Consider the following 22,402-nt stretch of genomic DNA (forward strand, 5'->3'; position numbering starts at 1 on the left):
CCGGCTCGCGAGGGGCGTGGCCTCAGGCAGGACCGTGGCTGGAGAGGGGCGTGGCTTGAGGGAGAGCCGGCTCGCGAGGGGCGTGGCCTCAGGCAGGGCAGCGGCTCGGGGTGGGCGTGGCCTGCGCACGGGAAGGGCGTGGTCGGAAGTGCGCTCCTGGGCGGGGACGAGCTGGCCTCTGACCGCTGCGTCCAGCAGCTCTTCTTGGTCGCTGCTTTTGCAAAGGCTCCGGGCCGCCCGGCACCATGGCGCCCCGCCTGCTGCTGCTGCAGCTGCTCCGCTCCGGGCCCCGCGGCGTGGCGGTGAGCCCGGGAGTCGTCCCCTGTCGGTCCCTGAGCACCGGCCCCGGCTCCGGCGAGTATCTGCAGCGCAGCATCGTGCCCACCATGCACTACCAGGACAGCCTGCCCAGGTGAGGGAGCCCCAGGATCGATCCTTCCCCTCCGCTCCTCACCCCTTTCCTGATCCCTCTTTGGATGATTGCGGAAGACATTTGCACCCCACACCCCCCCTAAACCCAAGCTTTCTAACCTTGGCGGGGGGAGGGGTAGTAGGCAGCCGTGTTGCACCCATGTCTGCAAAATCCCTGTGATTTCTCTGCCTGATGTGAGTTCGAGGCCAGCCCTGACAGTAACTCCAGGTCTGCCTGGGCTAGAGTGAGGCCCCAACTCGAAAAACTAAAACAAACAAAAAAAATAAAGAAAGAAAAGAAAGGGGGGGGGGAGGAAAAAAATCAATTGACTAATTGACTCCTCTTCCTGTAATTGTTTTGTTTTTTCAAGGTAGGGTCTCACTCTATCCCAGGCTGACCTGGAACTCACTATGTTGTCTCAGGGTGGCCCTGAAATCACGGTGATCCTCCTACCTCTGCCTCCCGAGTGCTGGGATTAAAGGCATATGCCACCACGCCTGACTTAATTTTTTTAAATTTATTTTATTTATTTGAGAGAGAGAGAGAGAGAGAGAGAGTGAGAATGGGCACGTCAGGGCCTCCAGCCACGGCAGACAACCCCAGACGCATGCGCTCCCTTGTGCACCTGGCTTATGTGAGTCCTGGAGAGTCGAACCTGGGTCCTTTGGCTTTGCAGGCAAACGCCTTCGCCGCTAAGCCATCTCTCCAGCCCCAATTATTTATTTATATGCAAGGAGAGAGAGAGAGATGGAGAGAAATGGGCCCTCCAGGGTCTCCAGCCTGTGCAAACAAACTCCAGATACACGTGCTGCTTGGTGTATGTGCTTTATGTGGCTACTATGAAATTGAACCGGGGTCTCTAGGTCTTAGCAGGCAAGCAACCTTAACAGCTAAGCCGTCTCTCCAGTTCCTAGAGGATCTATGACCACTTGGAATATAGGAAGCCAGTTCCTGGCCCTAGTTACCCTAGGTCAACTCCCAGGACTCCATCTTCTATGCCCATGACTACAACCTTCAGCCCATTCTCCTTCCAGTACCCTCCTCTTTTAGTACCCCATGTTACCACAGTCTTTCCCTCCACCTCGACTAGATGCACCATTACCCTTCATTTAGCCCTCTCCTCCTATCCTAATTCATTCTTTTTTTTTTTTTCGAGGTAGGGTCTCACTCTGGCCCAGGCTGACCTAGAATTCACTATGGAGTCTCAGGGTGGCCTCGAACTCACGGCGATCCTACCTCTGCCTCCCCAGTGCTGGGGTCAAAGGCATGTGCCGCCATACTCAGCCAGATCTACTCTCTCTAAAGTCAAAGCCACGCTGTCTTCTCTAGTCAGCTTTTACTTCCTGAAGCCAAGCTCAGGAAAATCCCCTTTCATTGCCTTTCTGGTCAAACCTGGATGCAGTGGGCATCCAGTCCAGGCGCTGAAGGCCAGGGCTCCCTTTAGCTCCCTCGAAGAAAAGAACGGACATTTTTTCTCCCACATCCAGCATAATTCCTGCTCATCTTGCCTCTCTCAGCAATGTCCTCCACTGTACAAAAATGTAAGACAAGAGCTGGGCATGGTGGCGCACGCCTTTAATCCCAACACTCGGGAGGATCGCAATGAGTTCGAGGCCACCCTGAGACTCCATAGTGAATTCCAGGTCAGCCTGGGCCAAAGTGAGACCCTACCTCGAAAAACCAACAACAAAAAAAAACAAAACTATATATATATGTATATATGTGTATATGTGTGTGTGTGTGTGTGTGTGTGTGTGTGTGTGTATATATAGTGTGTGTGTATATACACACACATACACACACACACACACACACACACACACATATATATATATTTTATATATATATATATATATAAAACAAGGGCCGGAGAAATGGCTTAGCAGTTAAAGCGCTTGCCTGCGAAGCCTATGGACCCAGATTCGATTCCCAAGGACCCACGTAAACTCGATGCACAAGGTGGCGCATGCGTCTGGAATTCAGTTGCAAGGCTTGAGGCCTTGGTGTGTGTATTCCCTCTTATCGGCACCCCTTCTTTCTCTGTCTCTCAGATAAATAAATAAAAATAAAGTAGGGCTGGAGAGATGGCTTAGCGGTTAAGGAGTTTGCCTGCAAAGCCGAAAGACCCAGGGTCAACTCCCCAGGTCCCACGTAAGCCAGACACACAAGGGGGCACACACGTTTGGAGTTCATTTGCAGTGGCTGGAGGCCCTGGCGCACCCATTCTCATTCTCTCTCTCCACCTGCTGCTTCCTCTCTCATTTTTCTCTCAAATTAAAAAAAATATTTAAGGGCTGGAGAGATGGCTTAGCAGTTAAGCGCTTGCCTGTGAAGCCTAAGGACCCCGGTTTGAGGCTCGATTCCCCAGGACCCACGTTAGCCAGTGCAGAAGGGGGCGCATGCGTCTGGAGTTCGTTTGCAAGTGGCTGGAGGCCCTGGTGTGCCCATTCAATCTGCACCCTCCTTTTTCTCTCTCAAATAAATAAATAAAAGAGAAAATATATTTAACAAGTAAGACAAACAAAAATGAGATTATCTGAATAATCCTGGCTGGGGAAGAGGGAAGAACAAAAGGTCGTTGCTCCCCCAGGATGAACCTCCACCCTGCCCTCTCCTTGTCAGCCTGGTTGACACAGGGCACCAGGATGTGGGGGAAAGGTGACAGCTGACAGCCTGTCCCGGCTTGCTGAGTCAGGTGATTGTTGCCGTCCCACCCAGGTTTCAGATCACTGGGACTGCCTGCATTTCAGAACTGGAAAGCTGTGAAGAACATTCACGCTCATCCACTCACTCCTGACCCCCGTCCACAGCACAGAAAGCTCTAGGCACCTGGGCGTGTACAAACTGTTAACTTGTCCCCTCCCTGTCCTCCTTTGTTCTCTCCCACGCGTCCAGCGCCTCATCTGTGAGTGGGAGTTATGAGAGATGAAATGTTTTGTATGCCTCAGCAGTTCTGGGCTAGTAAAAAAAAAAAAAAAAAAAGTATTCTCTTTGACACGCATGTTGATGTCACACTTGGCAAGGAGCCCCGACCTTGAGGTCTGGTGGAACTGACTTTCAGATTCGGCGGCATCTGAAGGTTTGGGTCATTGAATCCCAGAGCCACGGTAACCTGTCAAGTGAGTGGCATCTCACGCAGCTCTTTGAGTTATATTGAGAGGGTACTACTGAGATAAGATGCCAGAGGTAGGAAATGGCATAATCACTCTTTCCCTATCATTCCTTTCCTCATGCTGCTCCCCCTTTTTTAAAAAAATATTTATTTGACAGAGAAAGAGAGAGAGAGAGAGAGAGAGAGAGAGAGAGAGAGAGGGCTGGAGAGATGGCTTAGCGGTTAAGCGCTTGCCTGTGATGCCTAAGGACCCCGGTTCGAGGCTCGGTTCCCCAGGTCCCACGTTAGCCAGATGCACAAGGGGGCGCACGCGTCTGGAGTTCGTTTGCAGAGGCTGGAAGCCCTGGTGCGCCCATTCGCTCTCTCTCCCTCTATCTGTCTTTCTCTCTGTGTCTGTCACTCTCAAATAAATAAATAAATAATTTTAAAAAAAATAAAAAAATAAAAAAGAGAGAGAGAGAGAGAATGGGTGCACCAGGGCCTCCAGCCACTGCATATGAACTCCAGACTTGTGCATCTGGCTAACATGGGTCCTGGGGAATTGAACCTGGGTCCTTCGGCTTTGCAGACAAGCAAGCGCCTTAACCGCTAAGCCATCCCTCCAGCCCGGTTACTGTCTTTTTTTTTTCCCCCATTTTTTATTTTAGGATGGGGGGACCAGAGAATTGGCCTCAGCCGCTGCACTGGAACTCCAGACGCTTGCGCCACCTAGTGGGCACGTGCGACCTTGTGTTTGCCTCGCCTTTGTGCGTCTGGCTTATGTGGGGTCTGGAGAGTCGAACCGGGGCCCTTAGGCTTTGCAGGCAAGCGCCTTAACCACTAAGCTGTCTCTCCAGCCCCGTATTTATTTCAATCCCTACTCACCTTAACTGATAGCTGGTGGTCAAAACATAATTGGCAGACGTCTCATGCGTGGGAGGCAGAGTTGGCAGGGTTTTGAGAATGACAGGGTTAGGGACAGACAGGGTTCTTAAAGGCATGCCTCTCAGGCTAATCATCTCGAGCGTGAGCATTACTCCAGTAACACGCGAGCAAAGACAAGGCCTTGTAGCTTGTTGGATGGTGTGAGAGCCGTTGGGCGATGTCACCTGCACTAAATCTGCTTAGCACAGTTTCCTTCCTCTTTGTTAGGGCCCGTGGGGATTAGACGGGTGGGGGGGTGGTGGGCAGGGATTAGAGTCCACGTGGTTGAGATGATTAACTGTTGGGCATGTCTCCCATGGTGCCTCTACCTCTTCTGAGGCCAAGTGCATCCCACCACAGGGGGCCAAAGGAACTGTGCACATGCACCCACCTCTGGCTTTCTTTGAGGAAGGTAGAGGAAGCAGGGTGCTGCATAGGAACGGCAGGTGGACGGGCTGGAGAGATGGCTTAGTGGTTAAGACACTTGCCTTTGAAGCCCAAGGACCCAGGTTCGAGACCCCTGATCCTACATAAGCTGGATGCACATAGTGGCACATGCATCTGGAGTTCGTTTAAGAGGCCCTGACGGGCTGGAGAGATGGCTTAGCGGTTAAGCGCTTGCCTGTGAAGCCTGAGGACCCCGGTTTGAGGCTCGATTCCCCAGGACCCACGTTAGCCAGATGCACAAGGGGGCGCACGCGTCTGGAGTTTGTTTGCAGTGGCTGGAAGCCCTGGTGCCTTCATTCCATTCTCTCTCTCTCTCTCTCTGCCTGTTGCTCTCAAATAAATAAATAAAGATAGAAAAAAAAAAAAAAGAGGCCCTGACATTGAAACTGGAGGTGTTTGTTACATCTGTTTTTTTTTTTTTTTAATTTTTATTTATTTATTTGAGAGCGACAGACACAGAGAGAAAGACAGATAGAGGGAGAGAGAGAGAATGGGCGCGCCAGGGCTTCCAGCCTCTGCAAACGAACTCCAGACGCGTGCGCCCCCTTGTGCATCTGGCTTACGTGGGACCTGGGGAACCGAGCCTCGAACCGGGGTCCTTAGGCTTCACAGGCAAGCGCTTAACCGCTAAGCCATCTCTCCAGCCCCTTACATCTGTTTTTAAAAAAATATTTTATTTTATTTATTTGACAGAGAAAGAGGCAGAGAGAGAGAGAGAGAGAGAGAGAGAATGCGCATTCCAGAGCCTCCAGCCACTGCAAATGAACTCTAGACACGTGCGCCCCCTTGTGCATCTGCCTAATATGGATCCTGGGGAATCGAACCTGAGTCCTTAGGCTTTGCAGGCAAACGCCTTAACCGCTAAGCCATCCCTCCAGCCCTCATCTCTCTCTTTTTTCTTAATTTTAGGTTTCATTTTATTTTATTGTTTATTTATTTATTGGCTTTCCAAGGTAGGGTCTCACTCTAGCCCAGGCTGACCTGGAATTCACTGTGGAGTCTCAGGGTGGCCTCGAACTCACGGCGATCCTCCTACCTCTGCCTCCCGAGTGCCGGGATTAAAGGCGTGCACCACCATGCCCGGCTAAAAACTCACTCGTGTCTTCTCCCTATTGTGAGCCTCGCTCTGACCTTCCCTTCTTCCTAGGCTGCCCATCCCCAAACTTGAAGACACCATGAGAAGATACCTCAGTGCACAGAAGCCTCTCTTGGATGATGACCAGCTAAGGTAAAACACTGAGAACCTTTACTAACCGTGGCTGCGAAGTGGGGGGTCAGGAGAGACTAGAAAGTAGCGATCGACTGTCGCAGGCAGGTTTGCATTGCTGGCAGAAAACATTTGACAAAGAGCAGCTTTGGGCGGGGGGGAAAGGGTTGATTTTGGCTCAAGGGGAAGCTCCATGATGGCAGAGGAAAACGATGGCATGAGCAGAGGGTGGACATCACCCCCTGGCCAACATCAGGTGGACCATAGCAACAGGAGAGTGTGCCAAACACTGGCAAGGGGACACTGGCTATGACACCCATAAGCCCGCCCCCAACACTACACCGCCTCCAGGGGGCGCTGATTCCCAAATCTCCATCAGCTGGGGACCTAGCATTCAGAACACCTGAGTTTGTTGGGGACACCTGGATCAAACACCCACAAGGGCCAAGCTTCAGAACCTGGAGCCTCAGTACATTTGCAGGTTTAGGAAATAGCTTTTGATTTGCAAAGGGCTAACCAAGCTTGGCACAAGCCTCCCTCTGGCTAAGCAGACTCAACATACGGTTGATCTATAAGCCAGAGAACGGGGCGTGGTGGCGCATGCTTTTCATCCCAGCACTTGGGGAGGCAGAGGTAGGAGGATCCCCACAAGTTCAAGGCCACCCTGAGGCTACATAGTGAATTCCAGGTTAGCCTGGGGTAGAGGAAGACCCTCTCTTGAGGAAAAGAAAAAAAAGAAAAGAAAAAGATTTAGAATATGCCAGGGTGGGGTGGGGGTCGACTGTTCTCTTGGAGGGAGGGCCATTGGGGACCATGGGAGGACGGGGTGAGGGGGGCAGGGACTGGAGTGTTGCCTTCATAAGCCAGGAATTGGTGGCAAGGCCGAAGTTGAGAGAAAGGTGTGGGATAGATTCTTTCCCAGGGTGGATTGAGTCTTATCTTTTGTGTGTGTGTGTGTGTGTGTGAACTTTTCAGGAAAACAGAACAGTGCTGTAAAAGTTTTGAAAGCGGGACTGGAAAAGAGCTTCACGAGCTGCTGGTTGCTCAGGACAAGAAGAATAAACACACAAGCTACATTTCAGGTGGGTAGCTGGGGCACAGAGCTTCGGTCATGGAAAAGAAGGCGTCTGTTTTGTTTGTTTCTCGAGGTGCGGTCTCATGCTGGCCTCGAACTCGCGGCGATCCTCCTACCTCTGCCTCCTGGGTGCTGGGATTAAAGGCGTGCGCCACCACGCCTGGCTCTCTCTTCTATTTTGATATCATCAATTTTCCCCCTTGCTATTATGCAGGCCTTGTGTAGGCTAACCTCTTGTTAGGATTTGTCTCCAAATATAGTGACATTAGAGTTTGGGCTGCACAGGAATTTGGGGAGACATGACTGAATCCATAGAGAACTTCTAGAGAAATCTTTACATTGCAGAATTGGCAAGGGATGCAAACATCATGATTTGATTTTATTTTTTTCCATCTGACATTCCTTCCTAGTAGATCATCTCTGCTCAGTCTCTTTTCCTGAAGTGACATTGGGGTGGGGCAGGTGGGTGAGTAGACACACTTTTAGGTCTGGGTTCAAGCCTTGGGCTCCAGAAAAGACAGCAATTGTTCTTTTCAAAGGTCTTGACAGCCTGTAGGTTGGTTTTTCAAAGGCCCCAGGAGTTCCGAGGGAAAGCCCCTCTCCCTCTTACCCTGAGCTCTAAGGAGCTTGGCTTCCCCTCTCTTCACTCTGCTACGCTTTCCAAATGAAGGAAAAGAGGAAAATGAAATCGACAGGCAGCTTTTCTTATATCTGGAGCCACTTTAGACTCCCAAGAGAGAAGAGGATGTTGGGCAATGGTCCCAAGTATTAAGACTGTAGTGTTTGCAGTAACCTTTAGAAAGCGTCCTCAGTGTGAGGCCAAAGGTTTAGCTTCTCCCATTTTGTACTATGAGGTCTTTTCTTTTTCTTTTATTATTTTATTTTTTTAGAGAGAGAGGATTAGTGCGCCAGGGTCTCAGCCACTGCAATCGAATTTCAGACACTTGCACCACGTAATGGGCATGTGCAACCTTGTGCTTGCCTCTGGCTTACGTGGGATCTGGAGAGTCAAACATGGGTCCTTAGGCTTTGCAGGCAAAGCCATCTCTCCAGCCCCCTATGAGGCATTTTCTTATTAAGTTGCTGGAAGTAGGCTGTCTGAGACCTTAAGAGACCCTAGTGGTAAAATATTTAAGAAGCTTAAAGTGTAGCAATATCAGTCGACATTGCTGAACAGTTAGAATGAGTGCCTTTGTGGGTGTGGGTGTGCATGCACACACGTGCCTCCTTAATTTGCTACCTTAGGTCCTTTGCTCTCCTCACCCTAGAACTGCCCTAGATACAAATATCTTCCTTATAAATATTTGTGAAAATGAAATTATATGATAACTGAAAAGCACCTAGTACACAGTATACATTCAATAGATGCTAATGTTTTCTTCTTTTAAAAAACTTTAAAAAATATTTTTTGTTTATTTTTATTTATTTGAGAGCGATAGACAGAGAGAGAAAGAGGCAGATAGAGAGAAAGGGTGTGCCAGGGCCTCCAGCCACTGCAAGCAAACTCCAGATGCGTGCGCCCCCTTGTGCATCTGGCTAACGTGGGTCCTGGGGAATCGAGTCTCAAACCGGGGTCCTTAGGCTTCACAGGCAAGCGCTCAACCGCTAAGCCACCTCTCCAGCCCCTAAAAAACTTTTTGTTTGGAAGCTGGGCATGGTGGCTCACCTAAGCCTCCTCTTCCGCCCAAAATATTTTTATTGATTTGAGAGAGAAAGAGGAAGGGTGTGCCAGGACCTCCAGCCATCACAAATGAACCGGCTTCCATGGGTACTGAGGAATCGAACCTGGGTCCTTAGGCTTCCCAGGCAAGCGCGCCTTAACCGCTAGGACATCTTTCCAGCCCCGAATAAGGCATCTTCTGTCCACTTTTGGTCTCAGAAATGTTTCTAGTGAGACCAGCATTGAAGGAATGCCCCCTTGCTAATATAAAGTTCAAGGTTGCCCCACTAAGGTGTTGGCTGGCACATTCAGTAGCCTGCCCTCTCTTCGGTGGGGTGAAACAGAACGTGACAGATTGTCCCGTTGGAAAGGATGCCGGGTTCAGTCCTGGGTCCTCAGGTGTCATTGCAGTCCCTCACAGTCTGCCCTAACTGCCTGGTCAAGCCTCGTGTCCTGTGGCTGCACGCATCAACACCTGTGCCCCACATTGCCCCCCTGAACACACCATCTTCACCGGCTGTGCCTCGGTTCATACGCTCCCTTCCCTTCTTACCTGGCATTGTCTTTGTGTGGCTGGTCTGCAAGACTGCAGTCCTTTTCCCTCCCTACCCAGCACTTCTTTGTTTTCCTTCCTTCCTTTTCATCCCTCCCCTCCCCTCCCTTCCCTATCCTCCTTCCTTTCCTTCCCCTCCTCCTCCTTCCCTCCCTTTTCTCTTTCTTTCTTTCTTTTTTTTTTTTTTTTTTTTTTGAGGTAGGGTTTCACTCTGGCCCAGGCTGACCTGGAATTCACTAGGTAGTCTTAGGGTGGCCTCGAACTCATGGTGATCCTCCTATCTCTGCCTCCCGACTGCTGGGATGAAAGGCGTGCACCACCATGCTTGGCTTTTTTTTTCTTTTAAATATATATATTTTTTAATTTATTTGAGGGCGACAGACACAGAGAGAAAGACAGATAGAGGGAGAGAGAGAGAATGGGCGCGCCAGGGCTTCCAGCCTCTGCAAACGAACTCCAGCCACGTGCGCCCCCTTGTGCATCTGGCTAACGTGGGACCTGGGGAACCGAGCCTCGAACCGGGGTCCTTAGGCTTCACAGGCAAGCGCTTAACCACTAAGCCATCTCTCCAGCCCTTCTTTTAAATATTTTATTTCTATTTCTTTATTAGAAAGAGAGAAAGAGAGAGAATAGGTACGCCAGGGCCTCTAGCCACTACAAAGGAACTCCAGATGCATGCAGCACTATGTGCATCTGGCTTTCCGTGGATACTGGGGAATCAAACCTGGGTTCTTAGGCTTTGCAGGCAAGTGCCTTAACCGCTAAGCCTTCTCTCCAGCCTACAGCACTTCTAGTGGCCTTGAACTCATGGCGGTTCTCCTACCTCTGCCTCCCAAGTGCTGGGAATAAAGGCGTGAGGCACCATGCCTGGCTAAAATAGTATTAAAATAAATATGCTTATTTATTTGCAAGGAAAGAGAGAGAGAGGAAGAGAACAAACACATGAACAGATCTCTTGTCACTGCAAAGAAATTCCAAATGCATGAGCTACTTTGTGAATCTGGCTTTACATGGGTACTAGAAAATTGAACCTAGGCCATCAGCTTTTCCAGCAAGCATCTTATTAATTCCCTAGTCCCAGGATTTTTTTTTTAATTGACAACTTCCATGATTGTAAACAATATCCCATGTTAATGCCCTCCCTCCCCCCACTTTCCCCTTTGAAATTCCACTCTCCATCACATCCCCTCCCCCTCTCACTCAGTTTCTCTTTTATTTTGATGTCATGATCTTTTCCTCCTCTTATGATGGTCTTGTGTAGGTAGTGTCAGGCACTGTGAGGTCATGGATATCCAGGCCATTTTGTGTCTGGAGGAGCACGTTGTAAGGAGTCCTACCCTTCCTTTGGCTCTTACGTTCTTTCCACCACCTCTTCTGCAGTGGACCCTGAGCCTTGGAAGGTGTGATAGAGATGTTTCAGTGCTGAGCACTCCTCTGTCACTTCTTCTCAGCACCATGGTGCCTACTGAGTCATCCCAAGGTCACTGCCATCTGAAAAGAGAAGCTTCTCTAACCAAAAGTGAGAGTAGCATTCATATATGGGTGTGAACATTAGGAGAAGTGCTTACTGGGCAGTTTGGTGAGCAGAGTACATACAGCAAACATGGTAACTTTTACTCACAGGTGTCCCTGTGTGGCCGTCTTGGGCTGCCCCTAGTGTCTGGGTCAGCCTTTCTAGGAAATGTTTTCTAGTCAGCCTCCCATTGCTTGTGTTGTAGAAGTTGGGTAACCGAGAAGGCTTGTGAGCTTTTTTTTGTGGCTTGTGTCTCCCAACTTGACTTGATTCAAAAATAAATAAATAAAACGTGTCTTCCATCAGAGGGTAGAAGGAATCGTGCGGGGCAAGTATCTAATTAAACCAGTTTCCCCCAGACCCTCTGGAGGGGTCTGCCGTGTCAACCAGATTATTTCTTGCCTTCCTCTGGCCAGTTGATGATGGTCATTTCCAGTTGCCTAAATACTCACATGCTTCCACTGTCCCACTTTCTCGTTTTCTTGGCCTTTTGGTCTTGTATTTCTGTAATCCCAGCTGCGACGAGATCATCGGAGGCTAGCCTAGGCAACAGAGACACCGTTTGAGGGTGGGAGAAATAGATACAATCGCAAGTGAAAGGCTGTGGAAATTGGAACTCTTACATAGGGCTGGTGGGAATAGTGTAGCCATTTGGGAAAGCACAACTGTGTGTTACTCAAAAGGTTTAATACTAATCCAAGCACTGACGATGCTGAGGTAGGTGGATCGCCAAGAATTTGAGGCCAGCCTGAGCTACAGAGTAAGTAACAGGTCGGCCTGGGCTAGCAGAGAGATGCTGCTTCCAAAAAGTAAAAACAGGGGCTGGGCAAGATGGCTTAGAGGTTAAGGTGCTTGTCTGCAAAGCCAAAGGACCCACATTCGATTCCCCAGGACGCATGTAAGCCAGATGCACAAGGTGGCATGTGTCTGGAGTTCATTTGCATGTAGCTGGAGGCCCTGGCATGCCTTTCCTTTCTCTCTCCCCCTCTATTTCTCTGTGAAATAAATAAATGAAAAAAAAATTATTGCCGGGCATGGTGGTGCACACCTTTCATCCCAGCACTCAGGAGGCAGAGATAGGAGGATCGCCATGAGTTCAAGGCCACCCTGTGACTCCATAGTGAATCCCAGGTCCGCCTGGGCTAGAGTGAGACCCTACCTTGAAAAAACAACAACAAAAAAATATATTAAAAATTTGAAAATAATAAAAACAGGGCTGAAGAGATGCTTAGTGGTTAAGGCGCTTGCCTGCAAAGCCTAAGGACCCTGGTTCAACTCTCCAGATCCCATGTTAGCCAGATGCAGAAAGGTGAGGCAGGCACAAGGCCGCACATGTCCACTAGGTGGCGCAAGTACCTGGAGTTTGATTGCAGTGGCTGGAGGCCCTGGTGTGCACCAAGTGTCTCCCTCCCTCCCTCTCTCTCTCTCTCTCTCTCTCTCTCTCTCTCTCGCGCGCGCGCGCGCTATGTCTAAAATAAAATAAAAATCCTCATGATCTTAGCAGTTCTACTTCTTATATAATCTCAGAGAAATGAAAACGTATGTCTACCCCCAAAATTTTGTCTATAAAGGGTCACAGGCATATCACTTGTAATAGCTAAGAAATGAGAACCACCCAGTTGTCTGCTAACTAGTGGACAGATGATCAATGTAGTGTATCCATATAATGGAACGTGATTCAACAAGAGGAAATGAAGAACTGATGTGTGCTGTAACACGGCCGGACCTCAAAAACATGATTAAAAACTATAGACTCCAGATGCATAAGACCACATTGTATGATCCCATTTTTATGTCATGAATTATTATTATTATTGGGTTTTTTTTTGAGGTAGGGTTTCACTTTAGCCCAGGCTGACCTGGAACTCACTATGTAGTCTCAGGCTGGCCTCAAACCCATGGAGATCCTCCTACCTCTGCCTCCCCAGTGCTGGGACTACAGGCATGTGCCACCACACCTGGCTTAATATTTATTTTTTATTAATTTTTTTTGTGCGGGGGAGGAGGCTTCGAGGTAGGATCTCACTCTAGCCCAGGCTGACCTGGAATTCACTATGTAGTCTCAGGCTGGCCTTGAACCCACAGTGATCCTCCTACCTCTGCCTCCCGAGTGCTGGGACTAAAGGCATGTGCCACCGTGATTGGCTTAATATTTATTTTTTATTAATTTTTTTGTGGGGGTGGGGTTAGAGGTAGCCCAGGCTGACCTGGACTTCACTATGTAGGCTCAGAGTGGCCTCAAACTGACGGCGATCCTCCTATCTCCGCCTCCCGAGTGCTGGGACTAAAGGCGTGCGCCACCATGCCCTACCCAATGTTATGGATTGTTGTGCAGCCAAAATATAACCAGGAGATCCCACTCTTTTGAAGCTGGTACCATCTACCTGTGCTTGAACTTTTTTTTTTTTAATTTTATTTTTTAAATGATTTATTTATTTGGCAGAGAAAGGGGAAGACAAAAAATGAATGGGTGCGTCAGGACCTCCAGCCACTGCAGTTGAACTCCAGACATGTGCACCCCCTTGTGCATCTGGCTAACGTGGGTCCTGGGGAATAGAACCTGGGTCCTTTGACTTTGCAGGCAAATGCCTTAACCGCTAAGCCATCCCTCCAGCCCCAAACTTTTTTTTTTCCTTTCTTTCTTACATTTGATTTTGACAGATTAATATTTTATTTTATTTTATTTTATTTTTTCCAGGCCCTTGGTTTGATATGTATTTAACCGCTCGAGACTCTGTCGTTTTAAACTTTAATCCATTCATGGCATTCAATCCTGACCCGAAACCGGAGTATAATGACCAGCTCACCCGGGCCACCAACATGACCGTTTCTGCCATCCGCTTTCTGAAGACGCTCCGCGATGGCCTTTTGGAGCCGGAAGTTTTCCACTTGAACCCTGCTAAAAGTGACACGGATGCCTTTAAGAGAGTCATCCGCTATGTCCCTTCCTTTCTGTCCTGGTACGGGGCCTACCTCGTCAATGCATACCCTCTGGATATGTCCCAATATTTTCGCCTTTTCAACTCGACTCGATTACCCAAACCCGGTCGGGATGAACTCTTTACTGATGCCAAGGCCAGACACCTCCTGGTGCTAAGGAGAGGGCATTTCTACATCTTCGACGTCCTGGATCAAGACGGGAACATTGTGAGCCCCTCCAAAATTCAGGCCCACCTGAGGTATATTCTCACAGACAGCAGCCCGGTGCCCGAGTTTCCCCTGGCATACCTGACCAGCGAGAACCGAGATGTCTGGGCAGAGGTCCGGCAGAAGCTGGTGCACGGTGGCAACGGGCAGACCCTGGAGAAAGTCGACTCTGCTGTCTTCTGCCTCTGCCTGGACGACTTCCCCATCAAGGACCTCGTCCACCTGTCCCATACCATGCTGCATGGCGATGGCACGAACCGCTGGTTTGACAAGTCCTTTAACCTCATCGTCGCCAAGGATGGCACCGCCGCGGTCCACTTCGAGCACGCTTGGGGCGACGGGGTGGCGGTCCTGAGGTTTTTCAACGAAGTCTTCAAAGACAGCACCGAGACGCCCGCCGTCACCCCCCAGAGCCGCCCGGCGGGCACCGACTCCTCTGCCGCCGTGCAAAAGCTCCGCTTCGAGCTGAGCGACGCCCTGAAGTCGGCCATCGCCGCTGCTAAGGACAAGTTCGAGGCCACCATGCGGACCCTGGCCATCGACTGCTTCCAGTTTCAGCGGGGCGGCAAGGAGTTCCTGAAGAAGCAGAAGCTGAGCCCCGACGCGGTGGCCCAGCTGGCCTTCCAGATGGCCTTCCTGCGCCAGTACGGCCAGACGGTGGCCACCTATGAGTCCTGCAGCACGGCCGCCTTCAAGCACGGCCGCACGGAGACCATCCGCCCGGCCTCCGTCTTCACCAAGAGGTGCTCCGAGGCCTTCGTCAGGGAGCCCTCCAGACATAGTGCCAGCAGCCTGCAGCACATGCTGGCAGAGTGCTCCAAGTACCACGGCCAGCTGACCAAGGAGGCAGCGATGGGTGAGGCTCGGTGGGTGGGGTGGACACCCTTGGTGGCGGTGTCCTCCGGGCTCGGGTGAGACTCAGCAGGATCGCACCCACGCTGGATTCCTAGCCCATCCCTAGATGTCACCTACCTGCCCACTCCCAGGATGATTGACTTCAAAAAGTTTTGAGAGAGGGCTGGAGAGATGGCTTAGTGGTCAAGCGCTTGCCTGTGAAGCCTAAGGACCCCGGTTCGAGGCTCGGTTCCCCAGGTCCCACGTTAGCCAGATGCACAAGGGGGCGCACGCGTCTGGAGTTCGTTTGCAGAGGCTGGAAGCCCTGGCGCGCCCATTCTCTCTCTCTCTCCCTCTATCTGTCTTTCTCTCTGTGTCTGTCGCTCTCAAATAAATAAATAATAAATGAACAAAAAAAAAATTTTTTAAAAAGTTTTGAGAGAGAGAATGGGCGCGCCAGGGCCTCGGTCATTGCAATCCAACTCCAGACGCTTGCGCCACCTAGTGGGCACGTGCGACCTTGCGCTTGCCTCGCCTTTGTGCGTCTGGTTTACGTGGGATCTGGGGAGTCGAACGTGGGTCCTTAGGCTTCGCAGCCAAGCGCCTTAACTGCTAAGTCATCTCTCCAGCTCCCCCCCCCCACAAAATAATTTTTATTTCTGGGTTTTCAAGGTAGGGTCTCACCCTAGTCCAAGCTGACCTGGAATTCACTATGTTGTCTCAGGATAGCCTCAAACTCATGGCAGTCCACCTTCCTCTGCCTCCCGAGTGTTGGGATTAAAGGTATGCACCACTATGCCCAGTTTCCCCACAACGATTTTTGTCCAGTATTGTCAAGAATTAAGCAGACATAGGGAACTTTCCCCTCATTCACATCACTTTCAGCCATGACACAGTTCTTCCTTTTCTTTTTTTTTTGGTTTTCTGAGGTAGGGTCTCACTGTAGCCCAGGCTGACCTGGAATTCACTATGGAGTCTCAGGATGGCCTCGAACTCATGGCGATCCTCCTAACCTCTGCCTCCCGAGTGCTGGGATTAAAGGCGTGCGCCACCACGCCCGGCTCCTTTTCTATCTTTTTATTTACTTGTTTGTTTATTTTTTTGAGAGAGGGGCAGATGGAGAGAGAATAGACACTCAAGGGCCTCTAGCCACTGCAAACCCTGTGCATCTGGCTTTTATTTTTATTTATTTTTTATTTTTTGGTTTTTCAAGGCAGGATCTTGCTCTAGCCCAGGCTGACCTGGAATTCACTATGTAGTCTCAGGGTGGCCTTGAACTCACAGCGATCCTCCTACCTCTGCGTCCCGTGTACTGGGATTGAAGGTGTGCACCACCACGCCCGGCTTGTATCTGGCTTTATGTGGGTACTGGGGAATCCAAACCACTTTGCAGGCAAATAAGTGCCTTAACCACTGAGCCTGCTCTCTGGCCCCCTTTCTATCTCGTAATTGATTGCCAGATGCATTTTGACAGTTTAGGGTTCCTATACCCACATCTCTTAACATTACCTCAGATGCAGCGTCGACTCCCTGTGAACAGGACATCTCAGAAGTTCCTCTCCAGTTTCAGCTCTTTGTGGTAAAATTGAAGACCTGGAAAGGCTGTAGAGGGTCCCATTTTCTTAATTTTTTAAAAATTTTTTATTTATTTATTTGAGAGCGACAGACACAGAGAGAAAGACAGATAGAGGGAGAGAGAGAGAGAATGGGCGCGCCAGGGCTTCCAGCCTCTGCAAACGAACTCCAGACGCGTGCGCCCCCTTGTGCATCTGGCTAACGTGGGACCTGGGGAACCGAGCCTCGAACCGGGGTCCTTAGGCTTCACAGGCAAGCGCTTAACCGCTAAGCCATCTCTCCAGCCCCATTTTCTTAATTTTCAATTTTAATTTTAATTTATTTATTTAAGAGTGACAGAGGGAGAGGGAGAGAATGAGCGCGCCCGGGCCTCCAGCCACTGCAAACAAACTCCAGACACATGTGCCCCTTGTGCATCTGGCTAACATGGGTCCTGGGGAATAGAGCCTCGAACCGGGGTCCTTAGGCTTCACAGGCAAGTGCTTAACTGCTAAGTCAGCTCTCCAGCCCTCCTTTACAAGTTTTTATTTAAGCTATAGTGAGACCCTACCTACCACCCCCCAAAAAAATGTGCCTAGAAAGATGGCTTAGCAGTTAAGACACTTGCCTGTGAAGTCTAAGGACGCAGGTTTGATTCCCCAGTACCCACATAATCCAGATGCACATGGCAGTACATACTTCTGGAGTTCATTTGCTCCTGGCATACCCTCTCTCTCTCAAATAAATAAAAATAAAATATTGAGCTGGGCATGGTGGCACACACCTTTAATCCCAGCACTCGGGAGGCAGAGGTAGGAGGATCACCATGAGTTCGAGGCCACCCTGAGACTCCACAGTGAATTCAAGGTCAGCCTGAGCTAGAGTGAGATCCTACCTTGACAAACAAAACAAAACAAAACAAAACAAAATAATAATAATGAAATATTTTAGGAAAAAAAAAAAGAAAGTGTTCTGGAATAAGCTGTCCAGTAGGCTAAGAGCTAGAGGCTTGCATACTTCACCCAACTCTCTGGGATGCTGTGAAGAGAGACTCCTGTCCTGGCTGGGAGGTCAGCCTGAGCCCTTTTCAGGTGTGTGAGATGTTGACAGCCTTTTTTTTTTTAATAATTTTATTTATTTATTTATTTAAGAGTGACAGACAGAGAAATAGGCAGAGAGAGAGAATGGGCGCGTCAGGGCTTCCAGCCGCTGCAAATGAACTCCAGACGCGTGCGCCCCCTTGTGCATCTCACTTACGTGGGTCCTGGGGAACCGAGCCTCGAACCTGGGTCCTTAGGCTTCACAGGCAAGCGCTTAACTACTAAGCCATCTCTCCAGCCCAACAGTCTGTTTTTTTCCTTGTCTCTCTCCCTGCAGGCCAGGGCTTTGACCGCCACCTGTTTGCTCTACGCCACCTGGCGGCAGCCCGAGGAATTGCCCTGCCCGATCTCTACCTGGACCCCGCCTATGGGCAGATCAACCACAACATCCTGTCCACCAGCACCCTGAGCAGCCCAGCCGTGAACGTCGGGGGCTTTGCCCCAGTGGTCCCCGATGGCTTTGGCATCGCATACGCCGTTCACGACAACTGGATCGGCTGCAACGTGTCCTCCTACCCGGGACGTGACGCCCGGGAGTTTCTGCACTGTCTTGAGAGATGCTTGCAAGACATATTTGATGCCTTGGAAGGCAAGTCCATCAAAACGTAGCTTCCAGGTGGGTGAGAGACACCTCTCTTTGCTTCCTCGGTTCCCGAAAGCGGGGGCCCACGTAGCCAGCAGGTGCTCCTCTGTGCCTAAGAAAACTAACCATGCGGTGCCTAGGCAGCCTTGAACTGTAAGAGCAGCTTTAAAGCTAAACAGTGTCCTTCCTGGCCGGGGCTGAAATCAATCACAGTTGCAGATCATGAGAAACTTCCGTTTAAAAGTCCTTTGTTCAGGTCTGGCAAAAAAACTCAGGTGCATTTATTGTTTAAGCAGAAATAAAACTTTAATTGTTGCTTAGATAATGGTTTCCCCACCTTTTTGAACCTTGTTTCTTTCTTTTTTCTTTTTTTTTTTTTTTTTTTTTTTTTTTTTTTTTCCTTTTCGAGGTAGGGTCTCACTCTGGTCCAGGCTGACCTGGAATTAACTCTGTAGTCTCAGGGTGGCTTTGAACTCACGGCAATCCTCCTACCTCTGCCTCCTGAGTGCTGGGATTAAAGGCGTGCGCCACCACGCCCGGCATCTTTCTTTTTTCTTTTTTGAGGTAGGGTCTCACTCTAGTTCAGGCTGACCTGGAATTCACTATGGAGTCTCAGGGTGGCCTCGAACTCACGGTGATCCTCCTGCCTCTGCCTCCCAAGTGTTGGGATTAAAGGCATGCACCACCATGCCCGGCTTCTTCTTCTTTTTTTAATGTTTATCTTATTTATTTATGAGAGAGAAAGAGGCAGATAGAGAATTGGCACGCCAGGGGCCTCTAGCCACTGTAAACAAACTCCAGATGCATGTGACACTGTGTGCATCTGGCTTATTTGGGTGCTGGGGAATTGAACCTGGGTCCTTCCACTCTGTAGGCCAGGGCCTTAGCTGCTAAGCCAAGTTTCTTTTTAAAAAATTTTAACAATATTTATTTATTTATTTGAGAGAGGCCTCTAGCCACTGCAAACGAACTCCACCAGATGCAAGCGCCACTTTGTACATCTGGCTTTACGGAGGGACTGGGGTAATCGAACCTGGGTCCTTAGGCTTTGTAGGCAAGCGCCTTAGCCACTAAGCCATCTCTCCAGCAGCCCCCAAGGCAGCTTTTTTCCTAAGTGGAAAGCAGGGGCCCAAATGAGAGAGCTCTCATAGATAGATACATGGTCTGAGGCTGTGAGAGGCTTACCTAGTGGGAGCCAAGTGAAGCCAGTTGAAACTTGTGTTTCTCAATGACACAGTTTCATGCTTATGCCCGCTTGCCCTCTTTCCTAAACGAGGGTGCCTATGTCTGTGTTGGCTCCTCTCTCAAGTGTTCAGAGAAGTCCTCGGGGCAGATGTGCCGAGTGTGTGTCCAGATGCACAAAAGGTGCTGGGATTCAAGTGCAGGACCAAGAGTCCTACAGCCTTCTGAAGGCCAGGCCAGGAAGTGGCCTCCTCAGAGGCCTGGCTCGCTGAGGCATGGGGACTGTCATGCAACATGGCTAACAGCAGGCATGGCCCGATGCCCAGCATACCCATGGTTCATTTACAGGCCTATTTAGGAAGAATGCACTGGATAAGCATGGCACATCTTAAAAACTTTTTCTAAATATATTTTATATTAAAAGCTGGTCATAGTGGCGCACGCCTTTAATCCCAGCACTCAGGAGGCAGAGGTAGGAGGATCGCCGTGAGTTTGAGGCCACCCTGAGACTACGTAGTGAACTCCAGGTCAGCCTGAGTTAGAGGGAGACTCTACCTCAGAAAACCAAGATAAATAAATTTTTATCTATTTGAGAGAGAAAAGAGGCAGAGAGAGAGGGAGAGAATGGGCGCGCCAGGGCCTCCAGCCACTGCAAATGAACTCCAGACGTGTGCGCCCCCTCGTGCATCTGGCTAACGTGGGTCCTGGAGATCAAACCGGGGTCCTTTGGCTTTGCAAGCAAACACCTTAACCGCTAAGCCATCTCTCCAGCCCTATTTTAGTTTATTTTTATGTGAAAGAGACAGTGAGAGAGGGAGGGGGGGGAGAGAGAGAGAGAATTGTTGTGTCAGGGCCTCCAGCCACTCCAATCAAACTCCAGACACGTGTATCACCTTGAGCATCTGGCTTATGTGCAATCTGGGGAGTCGAACCTGGGTCTTTAGGCTCCGCAGCCAGGCGCCTTAACTGCTAAGCCATCTCTCCAGCTCCAGCGTGGCACTTTCAAACAGCTGCTCTGGGTACTTCAAGCGCAGCTGAGAATCTCTACTTAATGTCCAAGAGGAAAAAAGCAGGAAATTATGATTCACACAGTCTGCTCTTCCACTGTCCCCTTCCAGAAGCCTCAGTGTCTACCTGGTCAGGGTAGCACTGGAGCGTGCCGTGGGGGAGCTACCTCTTGTTACAGGTGAGGGTAAGGGTCAGGCTTACCATTAGGACTGGTAGCGAGTAACCCAGTGCCTCCATTTTTTTTTTAAACTTTTTAAAATTTTTTTTTTGTTTATTTGAGAGTGACAGAGAGAGAGTCAGAGAGAGAGAGAGAGAGAATGGGCGCGCCAGGGCTTCCAGCCAATGCAAACGAACTTCAGACACGTGCGCCCCCTCGTGCATCTGGCTAACATGGGTCCTGGGGAATCGAGCCTCGAACTGGGGTCCTTAGGCTTCACAGGCAAGCGCTTAACCGCTAAGCCATCACTCCAGCCCTCCATTTTTATTTATTTTATTTATTTTTTTTTTTAATTTTTTATTTATTTATTTGAGAGAGACAGACACAGAGAGAAAGAGAGGTAGAGGGAGAGAGAGAGAATGGGCGCGCCAGGGCTTCCAGCCTCTGCAAACGAACTCCAGACTCGTGCGCCCCCTTGTGCATCTGGCTAACGTGGGACCTGGAGAACCAAGCCTCGAACCAGGGTCCTTAGGCTTCGCAGGCAAGCGCTTAACCGCTAAGCCATCTCTCCAGCCCTCCATTTTTATTTTAAGAGAGAATTGGTGCGCCTCAGCTAGAGTAATCAAGCTCCAGATGCTTGCGCCACCTAATGGGCACGTGTGACTTTGCACTTTGTGCATCTGGCTTCCTTGGGATCAGGAGAGTCGAATGGGTCCTTAGGCTTTGCAGTCAAGTGCCTTAACCACTAGTCCATCTCTCCAGCCCCCCTTTTTTAAAAGTACCCCCATTTTTCAGATAGAGAAAATTAGTCCTGAGAAAGAGACACTTGCCCTCCCCTCCTCCTCCGGGGTTTGCCGTGGGCGCAGTAGCCAGCCCTGGGATCTCCTACTTCCTGATACCTCAGGAAGTTCATTGACCCTTGGGTAACATTTTTTTTTGGGGGGGGGTTTCAAGGTAGGGTCTCACTGTGGTCCAGGCTGACCTGGAATGAACTGTGTAGTCTCAGGGTGGCCTCGAACTCTCGGTGATCCTCCTACCTCTGCCTCCCAAGTGCTGGGATTAAAGGCGTGCGCCACCATGCCTGGCTTGGGTAAGATATTTCTGTGAGTGTAGAGTGAAGCAGAGTTCCAACCTTCATCACACAAACCTGAGCAAATGCCCTCCTTCCTCCCCCACCCACCCACCAGAGGTAATAATTAACATGGTGGCCAGCCACACCATCTGTCAGTAATCAAATTTCATAGGTCGATGGGTGTGTTTGTGTATCACAGGGCCGGAGTCATACTGGCTTAACTGCAATTGCTTTGCACGTTGTGGCGCTTGGACCTGTGTCTCAGACTGTAGAGTCCATGTAGGTTCTAACGAACAGGTGAGACTTCAGCCAGAACCCATCAACACAGAGCCGTTGAATCTTCCTTCACATCGGTAATACTATAGGCCTTTAACTGCTTTTAGTAAAGCTTGGCAGTAGTGTCCATTGTGATGTGTGTCTGAGACTAATGCCAACTTAAAAAAAAAATTATTTGAGAGAGAATGGGCGCGCCAGGGCCTGCAGCCACCGCAAACGAACTCCAGACGCATGTGCTTCCTTGAGCATCTGGCTTACGTGGGTCCTGGGGAATTGAACCAAGATTCTTTGGTTTTACAGGCAAGTGGCTTAACGGCTAAGCCAACTCTCCAGCCCAATGCCAACTTTTGAGGACTTTTTTGGGGGCCGCTGTTTATTTGCAATCTTGGGGATTGAAACTAGGGACTTAATACTTGCTAAGGTAAGTGCTATGTGCCTGAGCTACACCACCCTCTTGGCTATTTATAAAAGACATCTTTCCTTTTTATTTTAATATTTATTTATTTGAGACAGAAGGAGGCAGAAAGACAGAGAACAGGAAAATGGGAGCACCAGGGCCTCTTGCTGTTGCACAGTAACGCCAGCTGCACGTATCAGTTTGTGCATC

The 22,402-nt window shown here is 49.8% G+C and overlaps 1 protein-coding gene across 2 annotated transcripts; it reads left to right on the forward strand.

Moving 5' to 3' along the window:
- The first annotated feature begins 230 nt into the window (after window positions 1-230).
- Window positions 231-22,207, forward strand: Cpt2 (carnitine palmitoyltransferase 2). 2 transcript variants are annotated; one of them, XM_045139390.1, is made up of 6 exons: window positions 231-412; window positions 6,022-6,102; window positions 7,057-7,163; window positions 13,581-14,885; window positions 17,795-18,133; window positions 22,096-22,207. In XM_045139390.1, exons 1-5 carry the CDS (start codon window positions 246-248, stop codon window positions 18,124-18,126), a joined length of 1,992 nt encoding a protein of 663 aa, XP_044995325.1. In that variant the 5' UTR covers window positions 231-245; the 3' UTR covers window positions 18,127-18,133; window positions 22,096-22,207. The 2 variants fall into 2 exon arrangements, with proteins under 2 accessions (XP_044995325.1, XP_044995324.1); XM_045139389.1 differs by lacking the exon at window positions 22,096-22,207 and having other exon boundaries at window positions 17,795-18,422.
- The last annotated feature ends 195 nt before the right edge of the window (window positions 22,208-22,402 follow it).

The sequence above is a fragment of the Jaculus jaculus genome, chromosome 21, assembly GCF_020740685.1.
Source record: "Jaculus jaculus isolate mJacJac1 chromosome 21, mJacJac1.mat.Y.cur, whole genome shotgun sequence".
Classification (NCBI taxonomy): Eukaryota; Metazoa; Chordata; class Mammalia; order Rodentia; family Dipodidae; genus Jaculus; species Jaculus jaculus.

What these genes read in the sequence shown, in the direction of transcription:
- Cpt2 (XM_045139390.1), top strand. Translation starts at nt 246, where the DNA reads ATGGCGCCCCGCCTGCTGCTGCTGCAGCTGCTCCGCTCCGGGCCCCGC. An exon ending in TTGGATGATGACCAGCTAAG is followed by an intron (nt 6,103 to 7,056) that starts GTAAAACACTGA and finishes TGAACTTTTCAG; the next exon opens with GAAAACAGAACAGTGCTGTA. An exon ending in GACCAAGGAGGCAGCGATGG is followed by an intron (nt 14,886 to 17,794) that starts GTGAGGCTCGGT and finishes CTCTCCCTGCAG; the next exon opens with GCCAGGGCTTTGACCGCCAC.